At 34.7% G+C, this 20613-nt stretch overlaps 1 protein-coding gene across 20 annotated transcripts in view; it reads left to right on the top strand.

Moving 5' to 3' along the window:
* ANK2 (ankyrin 2) overlaps window positions 1-20613 on the top strand; it is a 673244-nt gene that overhangs the window by 426487 nt on the left and 226144 nt on the right. For 17 of the 20 annotated variants that reach the window (XM_081303449.1, XM_081303448.1, XM_081303446.1 and 14 more), the window contains exon 1: window positions 2703-3060. The exons of the other annotated variants lie outside the window; for them this stretch is intronic. In XM_081303449.1, the coding sequence (XP_081159575.1) occupies window positions 2926-3060 (135 nt within the window). In that variant the 5' untranslated portion in view covers window positions 2703-2925. Of the gene's footprint in view, window positions 1-2702; window positions 3061-20613 lie in introns of those variants that run through there. 20 annotated transcript variants of the gene reach the window in all.

The raw sequence follows: 20613 nt of genomic DNA, 5'->3' as shown, positions 1-20613 counted from the left end.
TCCTTTTTATTTTTTGAGAAGAGTCTGGCTCAACTGCTGAGGTTTCCTCTAAATTGCCAAGGCTGGCTTCAAATTTGTGATCTTCCTGCCTTGGCCTCTGAGTCACTGGGATTATGACGCCTGCCACCTTGCCTGAAGAGTCCCAACCTTCATCAAAAAGACATTAGAAAAAATTTAGGGATTAATATAGAGGTGATGCAGACTTTTAGGGGAAAGTGAATTTTAAGATGAACTTTGAAGGAGATAATGAACAAAGATGGTGGAGGAGGGGAGGTGCATGCTTGACTAAAAAAAGAAGCAAAATCAAAGGCATGGAGGTAGAATGGGTAACATATTAATGAGACAGAAAGAGGCAACAATTCATGCATAGCAGAATTATTCATCTAGCATCTAGAGACATTTCTCTAATCTGCAGTGGTTAAATATCTCTTTTACATGTGTCAGTACAGAGCTTCAGATCTCAGTTCCATGAAGATGTAGGGAATTTGCTTCTAGCGTCTTAAGTTACGCAAGTCCGAGTTAAGGATTCTGTCAAATGTTGTATTGTTATGCTTTAGAGATGGTAAATTAATTCTGAAAGTATAAGGGAAGTGCAGCTGGAAAAATGTCAGTTGATGCTGTGAATAAAATAGCTCACATATGTTCAAGAAGCAGCGCCCACTATTAGAGTTTGTGGACAATAGACCTTCTCCAATCTGTAAGAACCTTGGAGAAGAAGAGAGGAGAGTAAAACCACATCTTTCTAGAAAAGTTTGTAAACATATATCATTAAGCGTCAGAGCTTAGGTAATTCCTACATCACACAGATGAAGGATATGGAACATTTGATGAGAAATCACCATGTTATGACAAATTGACAGCTTCTTCTATATAAAATGATCTAGGCAATGTGAAAGGTTTTGCTTCATCCATCTCAGCCAACAGGCTGATCTTATTGCTGGTATGGAAGCATTGTCTTTATGCATACTTTTACTTAATGTTTTAACATCCAAAATGTTTAGATTATGCTCCTCTTGGATATGAAAGGAGAATTTGTTCCTTCCCTTGTTGTGATAATATTGTTGGCCCAGTCAGTAATTTTTTTAAAGATGGTTTAAACAGATGCCTGAGAAGTAAAAATAATCCCACTAAATATTGGTGATGCCTCTCAGAAACTGGAGGGTGGGGATAGGATCTTTATAGTAAGTCACATACTCTAGGATCCTAAACACTAGAATAGATACTCAAAACCAGATTGGTTAAAAAGCAGCTTGAGATCCTATAGAAACCAACCCAAATATGCCATTCTCCTTCAAATTTGTCGAGCTTTATGAACTCAAATCCTGAGAATGGAATTTCAGGAAGGTTATTTTTAATTTTATTTTTAAAAACAACAAATTGTTTTTAGTTTTCTAAAAATAATTACAGGGCTGTGTGTGTGTGTGCGTGTGTAGGGGTGTATGGTTCAATAGTATAATGCTTGCTTAGTATTTGAAAGACCTGCAAAGATATAAATGCCAAATTACAAAGGTAAATTTTAGGTGATCAAATGGATTATGATTAATGTCTAATATCTTTCACATACTATTTTCTTCAAATGATTGCTTTCAATTCATTTCTTAATCATTCAGTAGTTAACATATAACACATGGATGGATGATACAAAAATCTAAGTCTGGATCCTAGTAGTTTTAAGCTATTTGAAAGAGAAGATGTATTACACACAAAATAAATAACAAATGTGAAAGGACAGGACTAATATTCAAATAAAGTTTTATAGGACACCCATAGCAGTCTATAACAAAACCTGATTTCTACCACAGTTGGCTTCCTTAGTATAGTGTGTATTTGATGGGCTCATCTCAGTGGGAACCAATTTATTCAAAAATCTATAATATGATTCCAATGTATGGTGTTGAAAGTCATCTTAATTATTTTTGTAAGGTTGGGAAAATGTTTTTAAAATATTAAAAGTTTTAAAGTGAAAATATTCTCTGTTTTGTGACCCTTATGAATAATGACAAATTGCATATAATTTATAAATATCAAAAATCTCACTGGTACAGTGGCACAGGCTTGTAATACTAGTGACTCTGGAGGCTAAGGCAGGAGAATTGCAAGTTCAAAATGAGCCTTAGCAACTTAGGGAGACCCTGTCTCAAAGAAATAAAAAGGATGGGGCTACAGCTTAGTAGTAAAGAGTCTGGGTTTCAATCTGCAGTACTGGGCCTGGGGGGGGGGTGGGGGGAGAAAGAAAGGAAAGGAGACCTCCATACAGGAATAAATGAGCTATATTAACTGATATAGTTCCTATGAATATTAAATGCTAAAAGGATGGCTAACTGTTTTCTGTAAATGATAATGAAAAAGAGTACATGTCAACTCTGTGAATGCAACTTAAACAACTAAAAATGATATACTTTTTAACTGTAATACTAAGAAACGAAGGTTATTCACAGACTTAGTATTCTGTGAAAGAGCAGCAGAGAGGAAAATCAAAGGATTCAAAGGAATTTATTGAGTAATGCAAAAATTCTCTTATGCAGAGACATTTTACACAGCAGGAACTTAAGTCCATGTGTGAGGCAGGCTGCTAGCATAGTAAAAAACAAAACAACACCGCCCCCTCCCCTGCTCTCCTTCTCCCTCACCCCCCTCACTCCATTGACATGCATAGCTGGCCTGGTAGGTGTAAAAATAGACTGGCAGTGCCTGAACTGGAAATGGTCACTGAAGGCAGCCTGCAGTTGCTGGGGTTTTGAGTTCTCTGACTCGATCAAGCCAGCCAGCAGATGGGGAGGACTGGTGAGGGGCGTGTAGGGGAACTGAGCAGAGGAGCCAAGGATCATCTGGATGAATTGTTCATGTTAGTGTACCCCTGGGAGCCCTGGACAGAGTGCAGAGGGCAAGGACGGGCCCACTGACAGCTGAAGCCCCAGTGCTGAGATGGGGAATGCAGCTCTCTGCTCGTCCTGCCATGCGGATAAGAGTGTCAGAGCCCAAGGCAACATGCAGGACTTGGACAGAACTCCAGACTACTATGGCTATAACAGTGAGGACGTCAAAGAACCTGGGGTACGGGTAAGTTTTAGGCCACAGATGAGGGAGCAGGGAGGATGGTAGCATGGGAATCAACAGTGGAGCCCATTGGTCAAATCTCTCAACTTCCTGGAAGGAAGTTTTGGAATAAAAATCAATGTGATCAACCACCTGACTGCCTCTGATTCAGCGGCACACTGTTGTTCCCTCTTAATACTACCCAGAGCCGCGTGTTGGTTTCTTCTTAGCTGTCACTCACTATGAACTGGCATTTGGGGATGAGCAATAACAGTGTCTCTTTAATTTGGAGCTTTGTCCAAAGCTGAACCTGTATATTATTATATTATAGAGTGATGCTCAGCAATATTGCAGAAACTCACTCATATTCAGGCTGCCAAATTCTTTTGCTTATTTATGTATTCATGTACAGTTTGTTTTCCACTAGATCACACAGTAATTTTAAGCATGTGCTTAGAATCCCAGTTTCAGCCTATAAGGACATTTTACTTCTAGTATTTGACTAATTTCAATGAGAAGACCTTTAAATACCATTCCAATTATGATAGTGACAGTTTGTGAAAAGGCTTGAAAGTTCAGTAATCAAATGTTTAAAATCATATTTCAAATTTTTAATAATTCACTAGTATGACACATTCCTAAAAATGAAAACAAAGGTTTATTGTGATTTTTGAAAAAAGTTTTGCCTAGGAATTTCTTTCTGACATAGGTTGATTTTTAGATTTGCTGGATAATAAAGTTTATCTTTGATCTGTCTGATCTAGCCTCTTGACCTTATTGCAAGTTGATGTATTTCAGACAGAAATCATAACACTATGATATGTAGAATTTCTGAGTATAAAAAGGTGAGGGCTTTGCCCTTGTCTTATAATTGTCTGATGTTTCCAGGGCTGACTAGCGGGTCTATAAGGCTTGTGAGGTAGTTTTCTTTCCTAGATGAATTGCATCATTGAACTTGTTAGACCATGGTGACAATGAAACCCAAACGTAGAATTTGTGAATAAAAGCACATGCAGACTAATGTGTGCAGACAGCAGAAGTGAACATAAAGTAATGGAGTGAAGAACTTCCATTCTGGAAGTCACCTCTGGTAAAAACAGATCTGAAAGCTGAGCAGGGAGGCAGTCCCTCCGGGCAAGGGAAGCCACTTACCTGCTTTAACAACCTTACAGGCAGGTTTGTGGCCAGGAGCAGTGAGTTTCTCTTTCCAGATCATAGTTTAAATGACTACATCATAGGACATCCACTGTGGATCTCTCACATCGGTCACTTCTAATGGAGCTGAACTGAGGGGGTAAAAAAGGTGAAGGTCTCCACAAGCTTGCCTGTTGCAGTATATAAACATATTCTCTATGAAATAATCACCTTGTTTGAAAGGTAATTTCTATGTTCATGAAATTTAAAAAAATAGAGTTTAGACCATCCTTTACAATATTAGTTAATAATTCCTTCAGTGCTTTTAAGTTGCCGAATATACTCCATTTCTTCCACCTTTTAAAAATCATTAAGAGAAAAGTGAGAGACAGAGTCATGACATGATCTAGGCAAGGAAGAACAAAGAGACCCTTGAACCTGGAGCATCACGATGGAGGAAGAAGCAGTGAAAATGAAGATAGATATTTGGGTCCAAATAAACTTTGGCCTTATTAGTCATATTAAGAGATTATTTTTAGTGATAGGAGACCGCTGGTTTTGAGCACAGAAGTGTCAGTGTGACTTATGTTTGTTGCTACTATGTAGATAATAAAATGTGGGAGATCAAGGATGAAAACAGAGACAATTAAGAGATATCCACAATAATCTAGGGAAGAGAATGTGGTCAAACAGACCAAAATTGTGGTGGTGGAGGTGAGGAGAATGCAGGATAAATAAGCTAGAGTATGCAGAGTTTATGGACAGATTGTATGTGTGGTTTAAGAGAAAGAGAAGGGTCAAGTTGACTTCAATATTTTTGTTTGGACAACTAGAAAAAATAATTCTTCATTACCAAATGAAGAAGATTCAAAGAGTAGCAGTTCTGAGGGTGAGAACCAAGAGTTAGCTACATTGGAGATGACTGTTAGTCTCTCAAATCATATGGGTCATAATTTCTTAGAATTTATGCTGGGATACAAAAAGTTGTGAACATAGACGAACTCAATCTCATGCCTTTTTGATTTTTCTCTAACTTTCTTTATGTCCTCCATCCTCTTATCAAGATTGATGATATTTAGTTACCTGATTACATTAGGTTCTTTTGGGGAGCCATGAAGCAAATATATCCCTTATTTTGTAAGAAATTCCCTCCCTGGAAAGTCAAACAAAGTAAAAAGTCTTTCTTAAGATACAAAAACTTGGTAGTACAATTGGAGTGACATTATGTTAATTAGAGGAGATTCAGGAACAGCTATGAAGTAAGAAGAGAGGAATTTCTATTGGAAGAGAGAAAAATTGCTACAGAAGATGGGTAACAGTTCACATGGAACACTCTCTCAAAATTAACTCACCCTGAAAGACACACAGTTTGACATGCTCTGCAGATATGTGATGATATCATACTTCTAGAAAGGAAGCAGAACATTTCATTAGTGAATTTAAGGAGCAGAAGAAAGAATGATAACCAAATTTGATAGTTTTCCAGAGGGACAAAAAGTAGCTCTGTCAGGCCCGGAATAACTGCTTAGACTTATAAGAAAATCTGGGTTAGGATTGGTTTTTGTGTTTTAGACATATCCCAGACATCTGAGTTAGGGGCCAGAAAGGAAATTTGGAGGCAAGAAGGAAAAGGAGGAAGGGAAGGGGTGGGCTCATTTTCTGGTTTGTGATATTCTGTCTACAATTTGTCCACTTTGGGCTATGGGGCACAGGAAAAAAAAAGAAAATGATGTTTAACTCAATATTAGGGGTGACTTAGGCAAAATGGTTTTATGCAGATTAAGTTTCCCAAACTTAAGAAATCTACCATCTTTTCTTTCTTTTACGTGTTCTGTAAGACTGAAATTACTCCTTGAATTGTTTATACATTGCTTAATTTACACATTTTCCAGCATTCATGCTTGTCACAATTGATGACAAATAATTGCTAAGAGGTTCCTAACTTTTAATTGTTATATTCTTTTAAAAACATCTTTATTATTTTTTTAATTTTGGTCCTGAGGATTGAACCCATGGGCACTCTTCCACTGAGCCACGTTCCCCACCCCTTTTTATTTTTTCATTTTGAGATGGGGTCTCCCTAAGTTGCTTAGAGCCTTTCTGAGTTGTTGATGCTGGCCTCAAACTTGTGATCCTCCTACTTTGGCTTCCTGAGTTGTTGGGGTTACAGAACTATGGCATTGGGCCTGGCCTATAATATTCTTTTGTTGAGGGAAAAAGTAGACAGAGGTTTTGGCGTGTCTTTTTCCTTCTGGAAATAAACTCAGGACTTATTTATGGAGTTTATTATATTCTTGGGTCAAAAGTCTCAAATACATTTTCCAGTTTTATTCATAATCACAAAAAGTAACAAAATATAAACTGAAAATACTAAAACTACTGAACTTTATATAAATTAGTATTTAACTCTTTTTCATATATTTTACTTAAAGTTGTGTATACCTGACCTTATTTGTAAAGATTACTGTAGCAGTGAGTAAAAAATCAGTCAGAAATTGTATTGGATATAAGTGAACAAAAATAACTTCTCCTTGAACAGTATTATTGTACATCCACATTTGAAAATTCACATGTAAGCTTTAAGAAAGATAAAGTAAATCAGCAGAATAATTCCAGATAATTATATAACTAAAAACAGAAATTACAGAAAAACACTTAAAGAAATGAAACTGGATATCATTTTGACAACATGATACATTTTAAATTTAAAACAAATTAAAAATATAGAGAAAAAAGATGAGCAGCAAATATAAAAAAAATTAAAATTCCATAATGAATAATAGTATATTATTTTAATAATGTATATACACATTAATGTTTAAATCAAGAGCAGAGTTCATCAAACTGTGAAGGGTCAGAGAATGAATGTTCTAATTTGTGGAGCACATGGTCTTAGTTGCAGCTACTCATCTCTGCTATTGAAGAGTAAAAACAGCCAGAAATTATAGATAAACAAATGGGCCTATAATGGCCTATATATGAAAAAAATGGGCTATATACCCATAATGACTTATTTTTTTATTACTACTGCCAATTGTTTTAATTACTAAATTTGAAAATAGTGATTTTAGTTATTTTTATTAGTTTGTAAAAATATAAATTAACATGATAAATTACATTGAATATTAATTTAAGACAGATACAAAATATAACAATGTTCAATCTTAAGAAGACTGTTGAGACTGATAAACATTCTGAGGCATTCTATAAATGGTTCTAATTATTTGGAAAGCAATTTGAAAACATATTTCAAAGTTTGGTTGTAATTTCTATTTTTCATTTTACCAATCCAACAAGGACTCTAGTAGCAGGATTTGCATGGAGAAAAAAAATCATTAGCAATCTTTCTGTGCAGAGCTCCTCATCCCCAATTCCAAATAACTGGGTGAGCCTGAACTCAGATTCACCATTGTGAGTGTCCCCATACCCATCCCTCCTTCACCCAAACCCTCAAGGGCCCTACTGAATTCCTATCCCCAGAGATCTTACTCCACATCCACTGAGAAAATGTCTATCTTTCTAATGAAAATGTAACTCTCATAGCATATGAGATGTGGTTGCCTCTTTCATTAACCCTTAAAGCACTCAAAGGTCTGCTTTTATTGCAATTGGCTTGGCATCTCCAAAAAGAGGAAATGTTCAGGTGAGGATCAAGAACAAAATTTAGCTGTTTTTAAATTTTTATTCAAAATATGTTCTGGGAGTGCTTCTATTTTTTTTTTAATCACAGAGGGGAAAACTATATCATCTCTCAAATACCTTTCCATTTTAATTTATGCGGCTACTGTTGTATATATTTTAATTTCACTTATGAAAAAAGTAGTGCCTTGGATCCTATGGTAGTTCTGCCTGGGACATGAGTCAGTGAGGTCTTTCAGTGTCCATGTGGGCAGCATAGAGAGGAACTTTTAACCGTGTTCTTGTAAGGTGCAATCTAGAACAGTATCAGAAAGGCATCTCTATTTTCTTCTCTTGGCTTATATTTTTATTATGTCAACATTTGTAAATTTGCATGTTGTTCTAGGTGTACTATGCATTTTTCTTACATTAGGATCATTTTTATTGTAGTAGCTTTATCATATCAAATTAATTTGCTTTCTTCCAAAAGGAAAACAATAAATGTGATGTTTCATCATAAACATTGGTTAAATTATCTATCCTAGCTGATTTTCTAATTACCATCCTTCTCTTTTTATCAGTTTACACTCAGAGATTTTTTTAATTTCCTTGCCTTATTTATTTTAATAATTTCCCCTATGGTAGTAGAGGATTTTCAGTTCTTTATATCAGCTTTATCTTTATCCTATCAATAATGAATCTCAGTGTTATGATGAAAATAATGAATCTCAGTGTTATGATGAAAATAATGAATCTCAGTGTTATGATGAAAATAATTCAGTACTTCTGTTAGGCTGACTCAAAACACAGTCATTTGGCTCTTTATTGAGCCAAGTATACTTATAGGTGCTGGCCACACAATGAGAAGAAGACTAAATTCCTATAGTAAAGAGAAACAAACTGTAAAATGTAAGGGAAGGAGGCACCCTGCTTGTCTGAGGGGTGTGCTGAGCCTGTTTAAAGGAAAGATGGTCTGAAAGATGGTCCCTTATTCAAGGGAAAGTGTGGCAGAAGCATCCTGAACAAAGAGAAGGGTGGCAATGAGGTATGAGAGTGAGAAATGGCTCAACCATGGCAGAAGTTTGGGGTATTTTTCTAAATGTCATTTGTCTTGGTAAAGGAATTTAGTTTTCCTTCAAAATATAGTGGAAAGTCTTGAGGATTCCAGTCCAGGATATAAATGGTGGGCTTTCATTTAAGCTTTGAAAAGATTCTCTCTCTCTCTCTCTCTCTCTCTCTCTCTCTCTCTCTCTCTCTCTCCCCCTCTCCCTCTCCCTCTCCCTCTCCTTTCTCCTCTTTCATTTTAATGGAGAATGGATTGTGGCTATAGCAAGAGGGGAAGAGAGATCAATTAAACTAGTCGAAGATTAGATTAGGATGTTAACAATGAAAATGAGACATGATCAGACTCAAAATGTATTTTTGTTTCTGTAAAAGAATTGTGTTGAAGTTTTAAAAGAAAAAGAAAAGAATGGGTGTTTTGGCTTAAGCAATGACAAAAGATAGTACTATTTACTGAAATGTGTGTGTGATGTCAAGAGTTACATTTTCCTCTGTTTTATATGCTAAATGATAGAAATAAAATACTTTAAATGGTATAGGGTGTACTATCTTCTGAAGCAGTTATGTAAAAGATAAGGAAATTGTCTTTATATAGTTAGTTTTGATGTGAACTCCAGTGAGAACTAAAAGTGTAATGGAAATCATTTTGCTACAACATTTCAAAGAATATGAAATGGCATAGAGTGTGATTATGTAACTATTGGATAATTGATTTAAAGATAAAGATTGAGGGCTAGGGCTGTGGCTCAGTGGTAGAGCACTCATCTAGCATGTGTGAGACACTAGGTTCGATCCTCAGCACTACATAAAAATAAATAAATAAATGTCCAACTACAACTAAAATTATATATATATATATATATATATATATATGAGAGAGAGAGAGAGAGAGAGAGAGAGAGATTGAAAGAAGATGTAGCTTTTGGTCCCTAGGAGCTTACAGTCTAATTTTAGAAATGGAACTTATCCACATGCAATCAATTGATTATCAAACACCATAGAATTAAGTGGCAACATGAATGATAAAATGGGTCTCATAGGACACCCAAGAAGGGGAGGACTAGAGTGGGCCATGGTGCTCAGGAAATGTCTCTGGAACAGGAAAATTCAGCCATTTGTGGCAGAAGAGCTGCGCCACCTGCTTACAGTTTGAAATGCTTCCATGCAAGCTAATTAACTAGATAGCTGCTGCTCTGAGCTCACCAAGCTGTCCCTTCTAGTGAGGCTGAGCGACCTCCATCCCCAGGATTTCCCAGCCTGTCCCCATCTCTCAAAGAAGCAAACAAGGAAGGGCGTAATGTCTGGACTTCTGGGACCACCCTGACCCTTTATTGTTATAGCCAGTGTTCATTATGATTGGTTGGCATCTGAACCCTTCTAGTTGTTGAATATTTTGAATATTCCACTTGCTAATGGAAAAGGGGAGCTTGAAGTAGATGCTGGAAGCAGACTATTACCGGGGTTCCTATTTGGAAGAAATAGGAAATACTGATGCTTGTGCATTCAGTAAGGATTTAATGACCAGGCATTGGACTTACCAAGATGAATTGAGACATGCAACCTTGGCTTGAAGGAAGTGCAACCTAAAGATGGACAAAGCTGGAGTTCCGATATCATGTCACAGAGTTGCAAGAAAGGACAGGGTATTATAGGGTATTATGGAACTCCTGAGTTTCAAAGAGTTGCAGAAAGTTAAGTCTTCATGCATGGTAGATCACATATGGAATCTTGGAGTAAGGAGTGATGTGTCTGATTGAGAACCACTGTGTAAATCTCATGTCTATAATACCTAGCTTCTATGGGACATGTTTGGAACCCATGACATTTGGGTAAAAAGCATGGGATCAGATTATCAAAAGCTTCATAAGCCAAGATTTAGAACATGGACTATATTATAGGGAAAGACCAGCAATCAAAAACTGTTTTAGGAGAGTCAGTTAGGTTGTGGTTTGTATGCCACAAACTCTATTCTTTTTGACATGCTTAACAAAGTGTCTATCCTCTCCTAAGTACTTAATAAAATTTGTGGAAAAGATAAATGAATTTATGACTCAGAAATGACTCAAGGTAACAAATCTAGCTGTGGGCATTTTCCAGCTGCACCTGACACGTCCCCAGAGTATGAGACTGTGTAAAGTGAAAATGTATTGGAGGTACAAACAACATTTCTAAAAACACTTGAAGACCTTGTTGTCTAAGAAGTTTTAATTCCAACATTTTGTTGCAGAAAGGAATGTGACTTTACTACAATGACACACATGACTGCTATAAAATATTAATGTATTTATAATAGAAACTAATGGATTTTCTTGAATTGTTATCAATTTTGTATACTAAATTTTATGTAAAATGTAATAGTCACATTTTATGGAAAATTTGTTAAGATTATATTGTGATAAGAGAAATAATTATAATTTAAACAAAATCTAATATATTCCTATTAGATTTTTCTTGCAGTGAGGAACATCCAAACCAAAATTTTTATTTATTTGAGTCGTATAATTATTTTAAATAATATTTATTCTGCCGCATCTTATAGGATATGTTCCACTGTACCCTCAGTGGCTTTCAAGGGTACATGTGTGACAGTGGAGCTGAGAAGCCACTGTGGAACCAGCTCCCTTCTCAACATTATTTTGTTTTCTTCCCACACAGACATCTGCTGTGACTCTTACTCACTCTCAGTTGCTGTTTTGGATTTAATGTCCCTCTAGTTAAATTTATTACACCACAAGAAATATACTTGTTTTCTGATTCCTTCATTTTTACTTAAGGGTTTCTCTTTGAACTTTTAACCAAATTATATCACATTTGATTGTCAAAATTTCAGAGGTTCGACATTTAAAAGCATATGTTTATGTCAAATTTGTGAAAGCTTATGTGGCTGTAATATAACTTGTTTCGTAGCTTTCTTTAATATTTGCTTATAAGAAGTAAAAATAATGCAATGATTATTTGAAGGATAGTCATTTCACTGGTGTCTTAAAGCTAGTCTATTGTATCTAAAAGCTATGTGAGAGTTAAGTGTTTACTAATAGAAATTGTACATTGAACGTGTTTTGATGAATTATTAATGTTGCTGACATATCGTTTATTTCAAATTTCTCTCCACTCTTTACTTACCTCAGTCATCACTGAGTTACAAAGGAGGCTATGAAGTAAAGCTTAGATTCTACATGATTTCTGTAGCAATTTCTATATTCTAACAACTCTTTTATTAAATAAACACACGATGTACTTAAATTTAGGTCTCTAAGATTGGTATGTTGTCTATTGAAGAATTCTTTATCAAGGAAAAAATACAAGAAATTAGATTTCTCACAAGGTATTGGAACTAGAGCTGAAGCTTCTTTGAATTTGCTATTATAGTATCTTTCTAGAGTGCTGACCTTTTGGAGGAAATTTTAAAAACACCTACTAAAACATCTGGTAAGGCAGCAAAATATAGATTTGGTAAAACTCTTGCCTTTTTGAAAACCATTGACTGTTACCTATAGATTTCCTCCAAGAATGATAAAAGGAAAATAATGCCTTTCAGGATAAAAGATATTCAACAATTTTCTGTTAATAAGGTGTTATGTTTCAAAAATTTGTTTATATGTCTATAATACCTGATTGTTTCTTTTAAAAGTGGTTTATGACTTTCAGCTTATTTGTTGTAACAGCATACATTTTTTAAATTAGATAATAAGTGGTGATATAGAGATAGAGTATATTTGGGGTTATGTGATAAATGCATGGGATAAAAGTTCTAGTCAATCCTGTATGTCAGTACTTCCCAAAGTGTTCTGTAAACCACCAGATCAGAAGAAGAATCATCTGTTTTTTTTTTTTTTTTTGTAGTTGTTGTTTGTTTGTTTGGGGGAGGAGGTTTACTTTTAAGAATGATGTAAATTGCAAAGCTTCACTCCAGGCCTCCTGAATCTCAGTGGTGGGAGCCAAGAATAATTACTTAACAAAATGAAGCATGATCTCTGAGTTCTGAAGTGTGATGGCCCCTGCTTCATGTCATAAGGAGTTGACTTTACTGAAGAGATGGGTCTGAATATGTAACAGCAGCACATAAGGGTCACAGGAGTGAAAAAAAAAGTCCTTCACATTTTATTAAGTCTTTTCTGTCCAGATTAGTTCAACTAGTTGCCAACACTCTATTTGGCAGCAGTTAAAGAAGCAAAGACCACACAGGACATGTGAGAACAGAGGATGTTCTGCCAGCAAACAGGCCTTCCTGCAGTTCCTAGGCATCACCTTAAAATTAAGAAAGTGTCTATCCTGTATTGCAGGGGAGTCTGAAACTCCTGTACTTAAGTTCTACTTTCAAAAACTAATAATCACTGTATCCCTATGTAGAGAGCGTTCTTTTATTCATTATTCAGTCTTGTCAACTCCCATCAGAAATCTGGTCACTGAGGGACTATATGAGGTTGTTATGGAAGTGTGTTCCCAATTTTTAAAAGGCAGAATTTCATTCCACTGTTGAGCAGCCAGCTTGAGCAGCAAGATTGTTCAGAATGATCTGTTACTCACTTGGAATTGAAGTCCAGTACAATATCCTGGCTGGATTCCAGACTTCTGCCTAAAAAGTCATGTAGCACATGAGAGATGATTAACAGAATTCTTCTGGACTCATTAAAAGTTCTTAGAACATCAACAATTAAAAGACAAACTTTAGACAAATTAAATTTAGCAGAGTTTATTTATGCAAAGAACAATTCATGATTCAAGCGGAACTTAGAACCAGAGCTCCACTTAGCAACATGGGCAGGCAGCAATTAATTGTCAGAAAAAGGAAATGACCTACAGAAACAGCTTGACTGGTTCAGCTCTGCATTTATCTTAGTTAAGCATGGTGTGATGAGGCATTTGCCTTATCTGGACATGATCTGATCAATTGGCAGCCTGTGATTAGGTAAAGTTGCAATTCATTTTCATACTAAGTTAGGTTGCTGTCAAAGTACTGAGACAGTTTCAGGCCAAATTTTATTTAATTTTTATTTATTTATTTTATTTAATTTGACACAACTAGTGCAAAATATCAAATATGCAATACTCCATATATTTAAAAAATTTACATAACAATTATTTTAATTACATTTTAATTATTATCTGAAGTATTAAATAAATTTTTTTTCAAAAATAAATAATTCTATTCTATAAGTCTACATTTTTTTTCTGTTATATGATATATAACTACAGATCATAGAACAAATCTTTTCCTTAGTGATTGATGATTAATTCTGTAAAGAACTAAGTAGCCATCCAGATAGACATGCCAATAGCCACTCCTATTTTAAATGTGACCCATGCAATTACAGCAATGTACCATAACTTCGTCATAGACATTGTCAACTTAGTTATGGATGGTAGGTTTCCTGCTGGTCCATCCTGGATTTAATCACGTGATCTATCATATTCAGCATCATCAGTGACTTAGAGGTGGAAAATAAGAAAGGAATAAAAAAAGGTATATGTGAATACAATATAAGAATTTGTATGCTTGCTTCCATATTAATTATTAAAAATATAGTTATAATTTATTATTCTCTGTTTTCTACCAATTTCTATAATTTTGCTCTGTATAGCATTTTTAGAATATAATTTTTGTTTACTCCTTATAATAGCTTTGTGAATCAAGTACTAAAACATATTTTATTAAATGACTATTATCCCAATACACTATTCTCATGGATTTACGTATATATGAGTAAGCTAAGACTTGAATTCACTAAGTCTTTCAATGTCACACAGGTCATGCTAAGTCACAGAACCATAATTTAGAAAGTTAGTTCTAAGCCTATTTACTATGTTGGCTCTTTAAGAAAAGAGAATGAAAAGTGTGATTAGAGAAAATGAACAGCAATCTGTAAGATTTTTGACACTTGAAAACTTTCAAGTAAGATTGCTCCCAAACAAACAAATAATTTAGGAAATTGTAATAGTTAGATGAAGAGGGAGAGAAGAAAAAAAATTTTAAATCTAGAAGAAAATAAAGAGAAGTATTTCATTGACTTCAGCATTAGAGAGCATAAAAGTAATGGAATAAAATATAAAAATATTGGCTTATATAGCTTATACTTTTTACTTCATATAACAAAGTTCTAAAAACTGGCAAAAAACCCACAACAATGTTATCTGATCTATATGCAGAGTTTAAAAATACATTTGAAACTCTGAAAGGACAAAAAATATATGAATAGACAAATCAAAGAAGGAAAAAATGTAACTATATGCCTAAGTTTTTTAAATCTTCAAGAATGACAAAGGAAAATCAAAACCATGATGATAAACATATGAATTGAGCAAAGCAAATCTGAGCTTAAGAATTGTGTTGGGATGTCCTTCTGCATTCAGTTGAAGGGCAGTTTGGAAAGGTTTATAGATATACCAAGAATTTTTATCCTTTGACATGATTATTCTACCTTTAGGACACCATAGAGACTGGGATAAAGATGTACAAAAATTTTTATAATAACATAAAATAATGAAAATGGAAGGAACTAGTTCTGTACAAATCATTGGGGAAATCTAAAAACAATGATAGTCCATCCACAACCATTACGAGATTTAGATTATGTTTCAAAAGTTTCCGTGGTAAAGGCAATACTTATTTTATGACGTTAGTTTTTAAAAACAAAAGACAGAATATTATCCCAACTTTATAAAAGCATTTTCTACACACACATACACATATTACTGTGTATACAGAAAATTCTAGAATAAAACTGACAAAAATATTCAGTGTTAAGTTTAGGTAATGGGATCATGGTTGGCAGCCATAATTTTTTAAATTCATGTTTTAAGCATTCTACTATGAGACTGCATATAAATATATATGTGGATGTGTAAGTATGTACATGCATATGTGTGTGTATGTTCATATGCATATAAAATGATCTCCCTGTCTTTTATGAGAGAAGGTAAAGCAAAAATGGAGTGAGAGAACATAGAAATATGTGTAGTTTTAGGCAAATGCTCTAGTGGAATATACATATTTCTATGTTTCTTTGGGTTTCATAACAAATTTACATATCACATGTATCTAGACTTCCAATCAATTTGGAAGAGAGGACTTATGGGTACATTTTTTAGTACTTAACTTTTACCAAGAAGAGAGACTTTACCATTATCATTTCTTAAAGGTGTAATCAATGGTTAAACAACAAGTGTAGTGATTGATTAAGAACAGCTGAGAAAGTTTCTGGAAGCATCTTGGAAACAGTCCAAGTTTAAATCCCACTCAAGGAAATATGTCAGTATGCATGAGTAAAAATCTGCATGCTGTTTTAGAAATAGAGGAACAAATGTTGTCTTTGAAACCTACCATTTCTGTGGAGCTTGAAAGTTTTCTTCTTTGCATGTCAGTAGTGACAATTGTGATAGAGACATTGCTCTTGTCTCACAATATTACTTTGAAACAACATAACTATGTCCTTGAAAGTCACAGCTTGTGTGTTAGAAACATTAAAGAAATCTTCATATTCTGGAGGTGTCAGTGTTATAAGTTCAAACTTCTGGTCCTTTCCCTAACACAAGAAACGGATTTAGGCACCAAGGGGGGATCAAAATCTGAGTTCTGAGCCAGGAACATTATCGCCAGAGGTTTGCTCTGGGCAGGAAGAAGCAACAACACTTGTAAGTCAATGAACAGTGAAAAAAGTATTCAGCACTTTTTAGGGGGAGTTGGGAAAGTAAAAATGAATGGTGGTAATGAATGGCAGTCTCTTTAGTAAGATTGATTGGGTACCAATCTCAGCACTGCCATTTATTACCCCCAAATCTCTGGACAAGAGACTTAATTTGCTAATCCTGAGTTGCTCATTTGGGAGGTTTATGAGGATTAAATAAGATTATGAATATATTTGTCTTGTACTAAGTTATCAATATTGTAGCAGAAGATACAAGAAAGAAATATAAAGAGTGCAGATATTATTCATCCCCCCAAGGTTCTGAGAGTCTAGTTGAATAGTCGAATATCTATACACGAAAGCAAATTACATCTTTATAGAATCTTATGAGTAGATAAATGACATAAAAGAAAAAGTCAGTCTAGATAGCATGTAGAATCCTAGTATGTTGTGTTATGTCATTCTCTATTCTGTAAGAAAACATTTGACATTTTTAATAAGTAATCACTAAAACTTTATGGGTGTATATAAATCATGTAAAAAATGTTGAATAGACTTGTTTGCCTGATGTCCTTTTTGGCAAGTCTTTAATCTTAAAACAAAATATACTGGATAAAACTATAGTAAACCTAATCAAAACAACAGAAAACTATAGTAAACCTAATCAAAACAGAGAAAGTATTATATTTCAACCCAGTTAAATTTGGTGGCTGAACAATATTTTTCTGGCTATAGTTAATTCTTCCTTGTGAAAAATAATTTGAATGCCTTTATATGTGTAAAAGTTACCAAATTCTTCCTTTAGCAATTTTCTGTTTTTTGGTTTTTTTTTTTTTTTTAGCAATTAAAGTGGTTGTCACTTGTATTTTATATTATCTGTTTCCAGCTTTACCTAAGAGTAAAATATATGATACATTTCTTCCCAAAGTTCTTTTACCATCATAGTCATCTTTATTTTAGGCATTGAGCTAGGTTACGGTAAATCTGAAAAATTTAAGACATGGTTCCTGCTTTCAAGTGAGTTAAAATTTTGTTCTAAAAATAGGCTGCATGACTTTTGCTCTCTCTCTCTCTCTCTCTCTCTCTCTCTCCACACACACACACACACACACACACACACACACTCACCTGTTGAAGGGAAATATTTGTTAAAAAAAAAAAAGGAAAAGGGGAATCAAGTATGTAGGTTCCCTATGACTGAAGGGAAGTAGATTTTATATGCATAATAATTCTTAAAGAAAATAGCCTCCCTCCTCTTTAAGTCAACAACTTAGGCATACCAACGGTCTCTTTTACTTAGGAGATTAATCTTACTCTAACTACTGTGAATATTGAAATATTACTTTTTTATTCTAAAAAAATGAGTAGTCATTAATTCCTCTTCTTTGGGAAATATATATGATTACTTTGTGTCAGATACTGTGTTGGACAGTGAACACAGAACGATGTATAAATTGTGGTCTATATTCTACCCTGCAAGGCCAGGCCAGTAGGGGACATAGACATACATACAGATAAACTGGGGAACTTGCTACAGCTAAACACAACAGCCAGCATAGTATCATGCCTGTAACTAGTAGCCAACAAAAATTTATGAGTAAGTGAATGCTCTTGGTGGTAAGGGAATTCAGAGAAAAGGAGCATGGTCAAACTTGAGGTAGATTCTGGGGGCTGTCCTAAGAAGCCATCCCTCAAGCTTCCCAACAAACCAAGAATTTATTTTGAAAGCCACCTCAGAAGGAGTTCAGATATTATTAGTTTTTTTTAAAAATTGACTGAGTTCCAACAAAAGGATTTTGCAGCTTAAGCTACAATGTTGATAGGGGAGAGGGGTGGGGAGTAGGGGAGAGGAGGGAAAGATGGAGGAGGGGAATACAGTGCTAATCTTTTTTCCACTGCATGTGCTGTGTACTGTAATTCACCAGATACATTCCTTTTTAAAGCCAGTTTCCATCCTAGCTCTTACATTTCAGTGTAAAATTACACAAACCCTATACCTTGCATATAGTTTAAATTGGATTGCTCAAACCATTCTTGACAATTGCAGTTCATAGCACAAGGGTAAATTTTTAAAAATGTAGCAGGTCACATTGAGGAGCATTTTATCTATTGAGGATAAAACAACATCCCAGTTGTGCCCCTTGTCTTATGGGGAAATATCAGCCACATGGTATCAAAGGTCAGAGCTCATGAGACACTTCCTGTACAGGATTCTGTTCTAGTCTCACTGGTGTTCATATGCATGTGTGTTCTCTCCCCCCGCCCTCGCCCCCCTGACTCCAGCAGTTTCTATTTTGTCAATATTCCTGCATTTCATGATAGGTTGACAGTATTTTCTTCCCCAGGCAGCTGCTTCCATAGCCCTAGCAGTTTCTAGGACAGTGTAAGGAGTGAAAGAAAAATCCATTATCTGCAGAAATATGAGTCACTTCCAGATGTCTCTCTATGACCTATGTTTTTAGTCCATGAATCGCTCCTGGACCTTTTAGTCTTCTATTTTCAACTTCTTGATACTCAGTTATAGTTCTTCAAATTTAATCAGTCCAAAACCAAATAATTGTCTTCTTCAATTTTAGGTATTCTGTTCCCCCAAATTCCTAATCTTGATTAAAAGTGTTGCGTGTTATATACCAAAGCTATTAAGTCTCCAGGTTTGCAAGTGATATCGCCTTTTTATATGATAGACTTTTTCTTTTTTCTTCACGTGTTGTCCCTGATGGCATTGCTTGCCAAAACTATTTCAGTAGTTTCAGTTTGACTTATGAACCTCATTCTGTGTTTTTCTGCAACTCTAAATATTACTGGAGTGACCATTTTAAAATAACATTCTGATCTTTTCTCTTCCTACCCATTCACCTACAGGGTAACAATCTTCTAATCATACAGAGCATTCCTGGTCTGGGTCTTCCTTGAGTTTCAAAATTTTACTTCTTTCCTGTTTCATGATTTTTATAGCTCACACATACCAACTTATAGTTTTCTCCCTTCTGAGTTCTATACATCATGACATTGAACCTGCTGGACCCTGTGCCAGCTATGTTTTGCAACTGACATCACACGAAACTTTTATCAAACACTATGCTATGATTTGCAATCTAAGTGTAAACAGGAAAATATGAATCTTTGAAGGAATGTATCATCTTATTTCTTGAGTCCTAACATCTAGCATAATGACAGGCATACAACAAGAGCTTCAAAAATAATCGACTGATTCTTAACAAAACAATCTGTTGTCAGAGCCTAGTTATTTTAACTATTTGTTATCAAAATTATTTGTTTGACAAACATTTTCTTTTTTTTCAAATTAAAAGCTATGATATATACATACATATATATTTAAATAGGTCCAGTTATATATATAGATCTTTTGAATAATTTAATCAAACTAATTCAGTGAGTCAAACCTGCAAATAATTTTCTCAGAGAGTTCATGCGCAAATATTCTTTTTTTGTTGTTTTAATTAACATTAAATTTATTGACACTATTGCATGCCATTTGGCCAGCATTATGGGGTCAGGAAATGACTGTAAAAATAATTTAACTTAATTTTGTTGCATATGAATTTCCAATTTTCCCAGTACCATTTGTTGAATAGGCTATCTTTTCTCCAATGTATGTTTTTGGAGCCTTTGTCTAATATAAGATAACTGTAATTATGTGGGTTAGTCTCTGTGTCCTCTATTCCGAACCATTGGTCTACCAGTCTATTTTGGTGCCAATATCATAATGTTTTTGTTACTATTGCTCTGTAGTATAGTTTAAGGTCTGGTATAGTGATGCCACCTGCTTCACTCTTCTTGCTATGGATTGCTTTAGCTATTTTGGGTCTCTTCTTTTTCCAGATGAATTTCATGACTGCTTTTTCTATTTCTATGAGGAATGTTATTGGGATTTTGATCAGAATTGCATTAAATCTGTATAATGCAAGTATGTAGTATGATCACTTTGACAATATTAATTCTGCCTATCCAGGAACAAGGTAGATCTTTCCATCTTCTAGGGTCTTTTTAAATTTCTTTCTTTAGCATTCTGTAGTTTTTGTTGTAGAGCTCTTTCACCTCTTTTGTTAGGTTGATTCCCAAGTTTTTTTTTTTCCTTTTTTTTTGAGGCTATTGTAAGTGGGTAGTTATCCTCATT

Source organism: Spermophilus citellus (genome assembly GCF_964194105.1).
Source record: "Spermophilus citellus genome assembly, chromosome: 8".
NCBI lineage: Eukaryota > Metazoa > Chordata > Mammalia > Rodentia > Sciuridae > Spermophilus > Spermophilus citellus.
The sequence above is the reverse complement of the archived record's forward strand: the minus strand, read 5'-3'. Positions and strand labels throughout refer to the sequence as shown.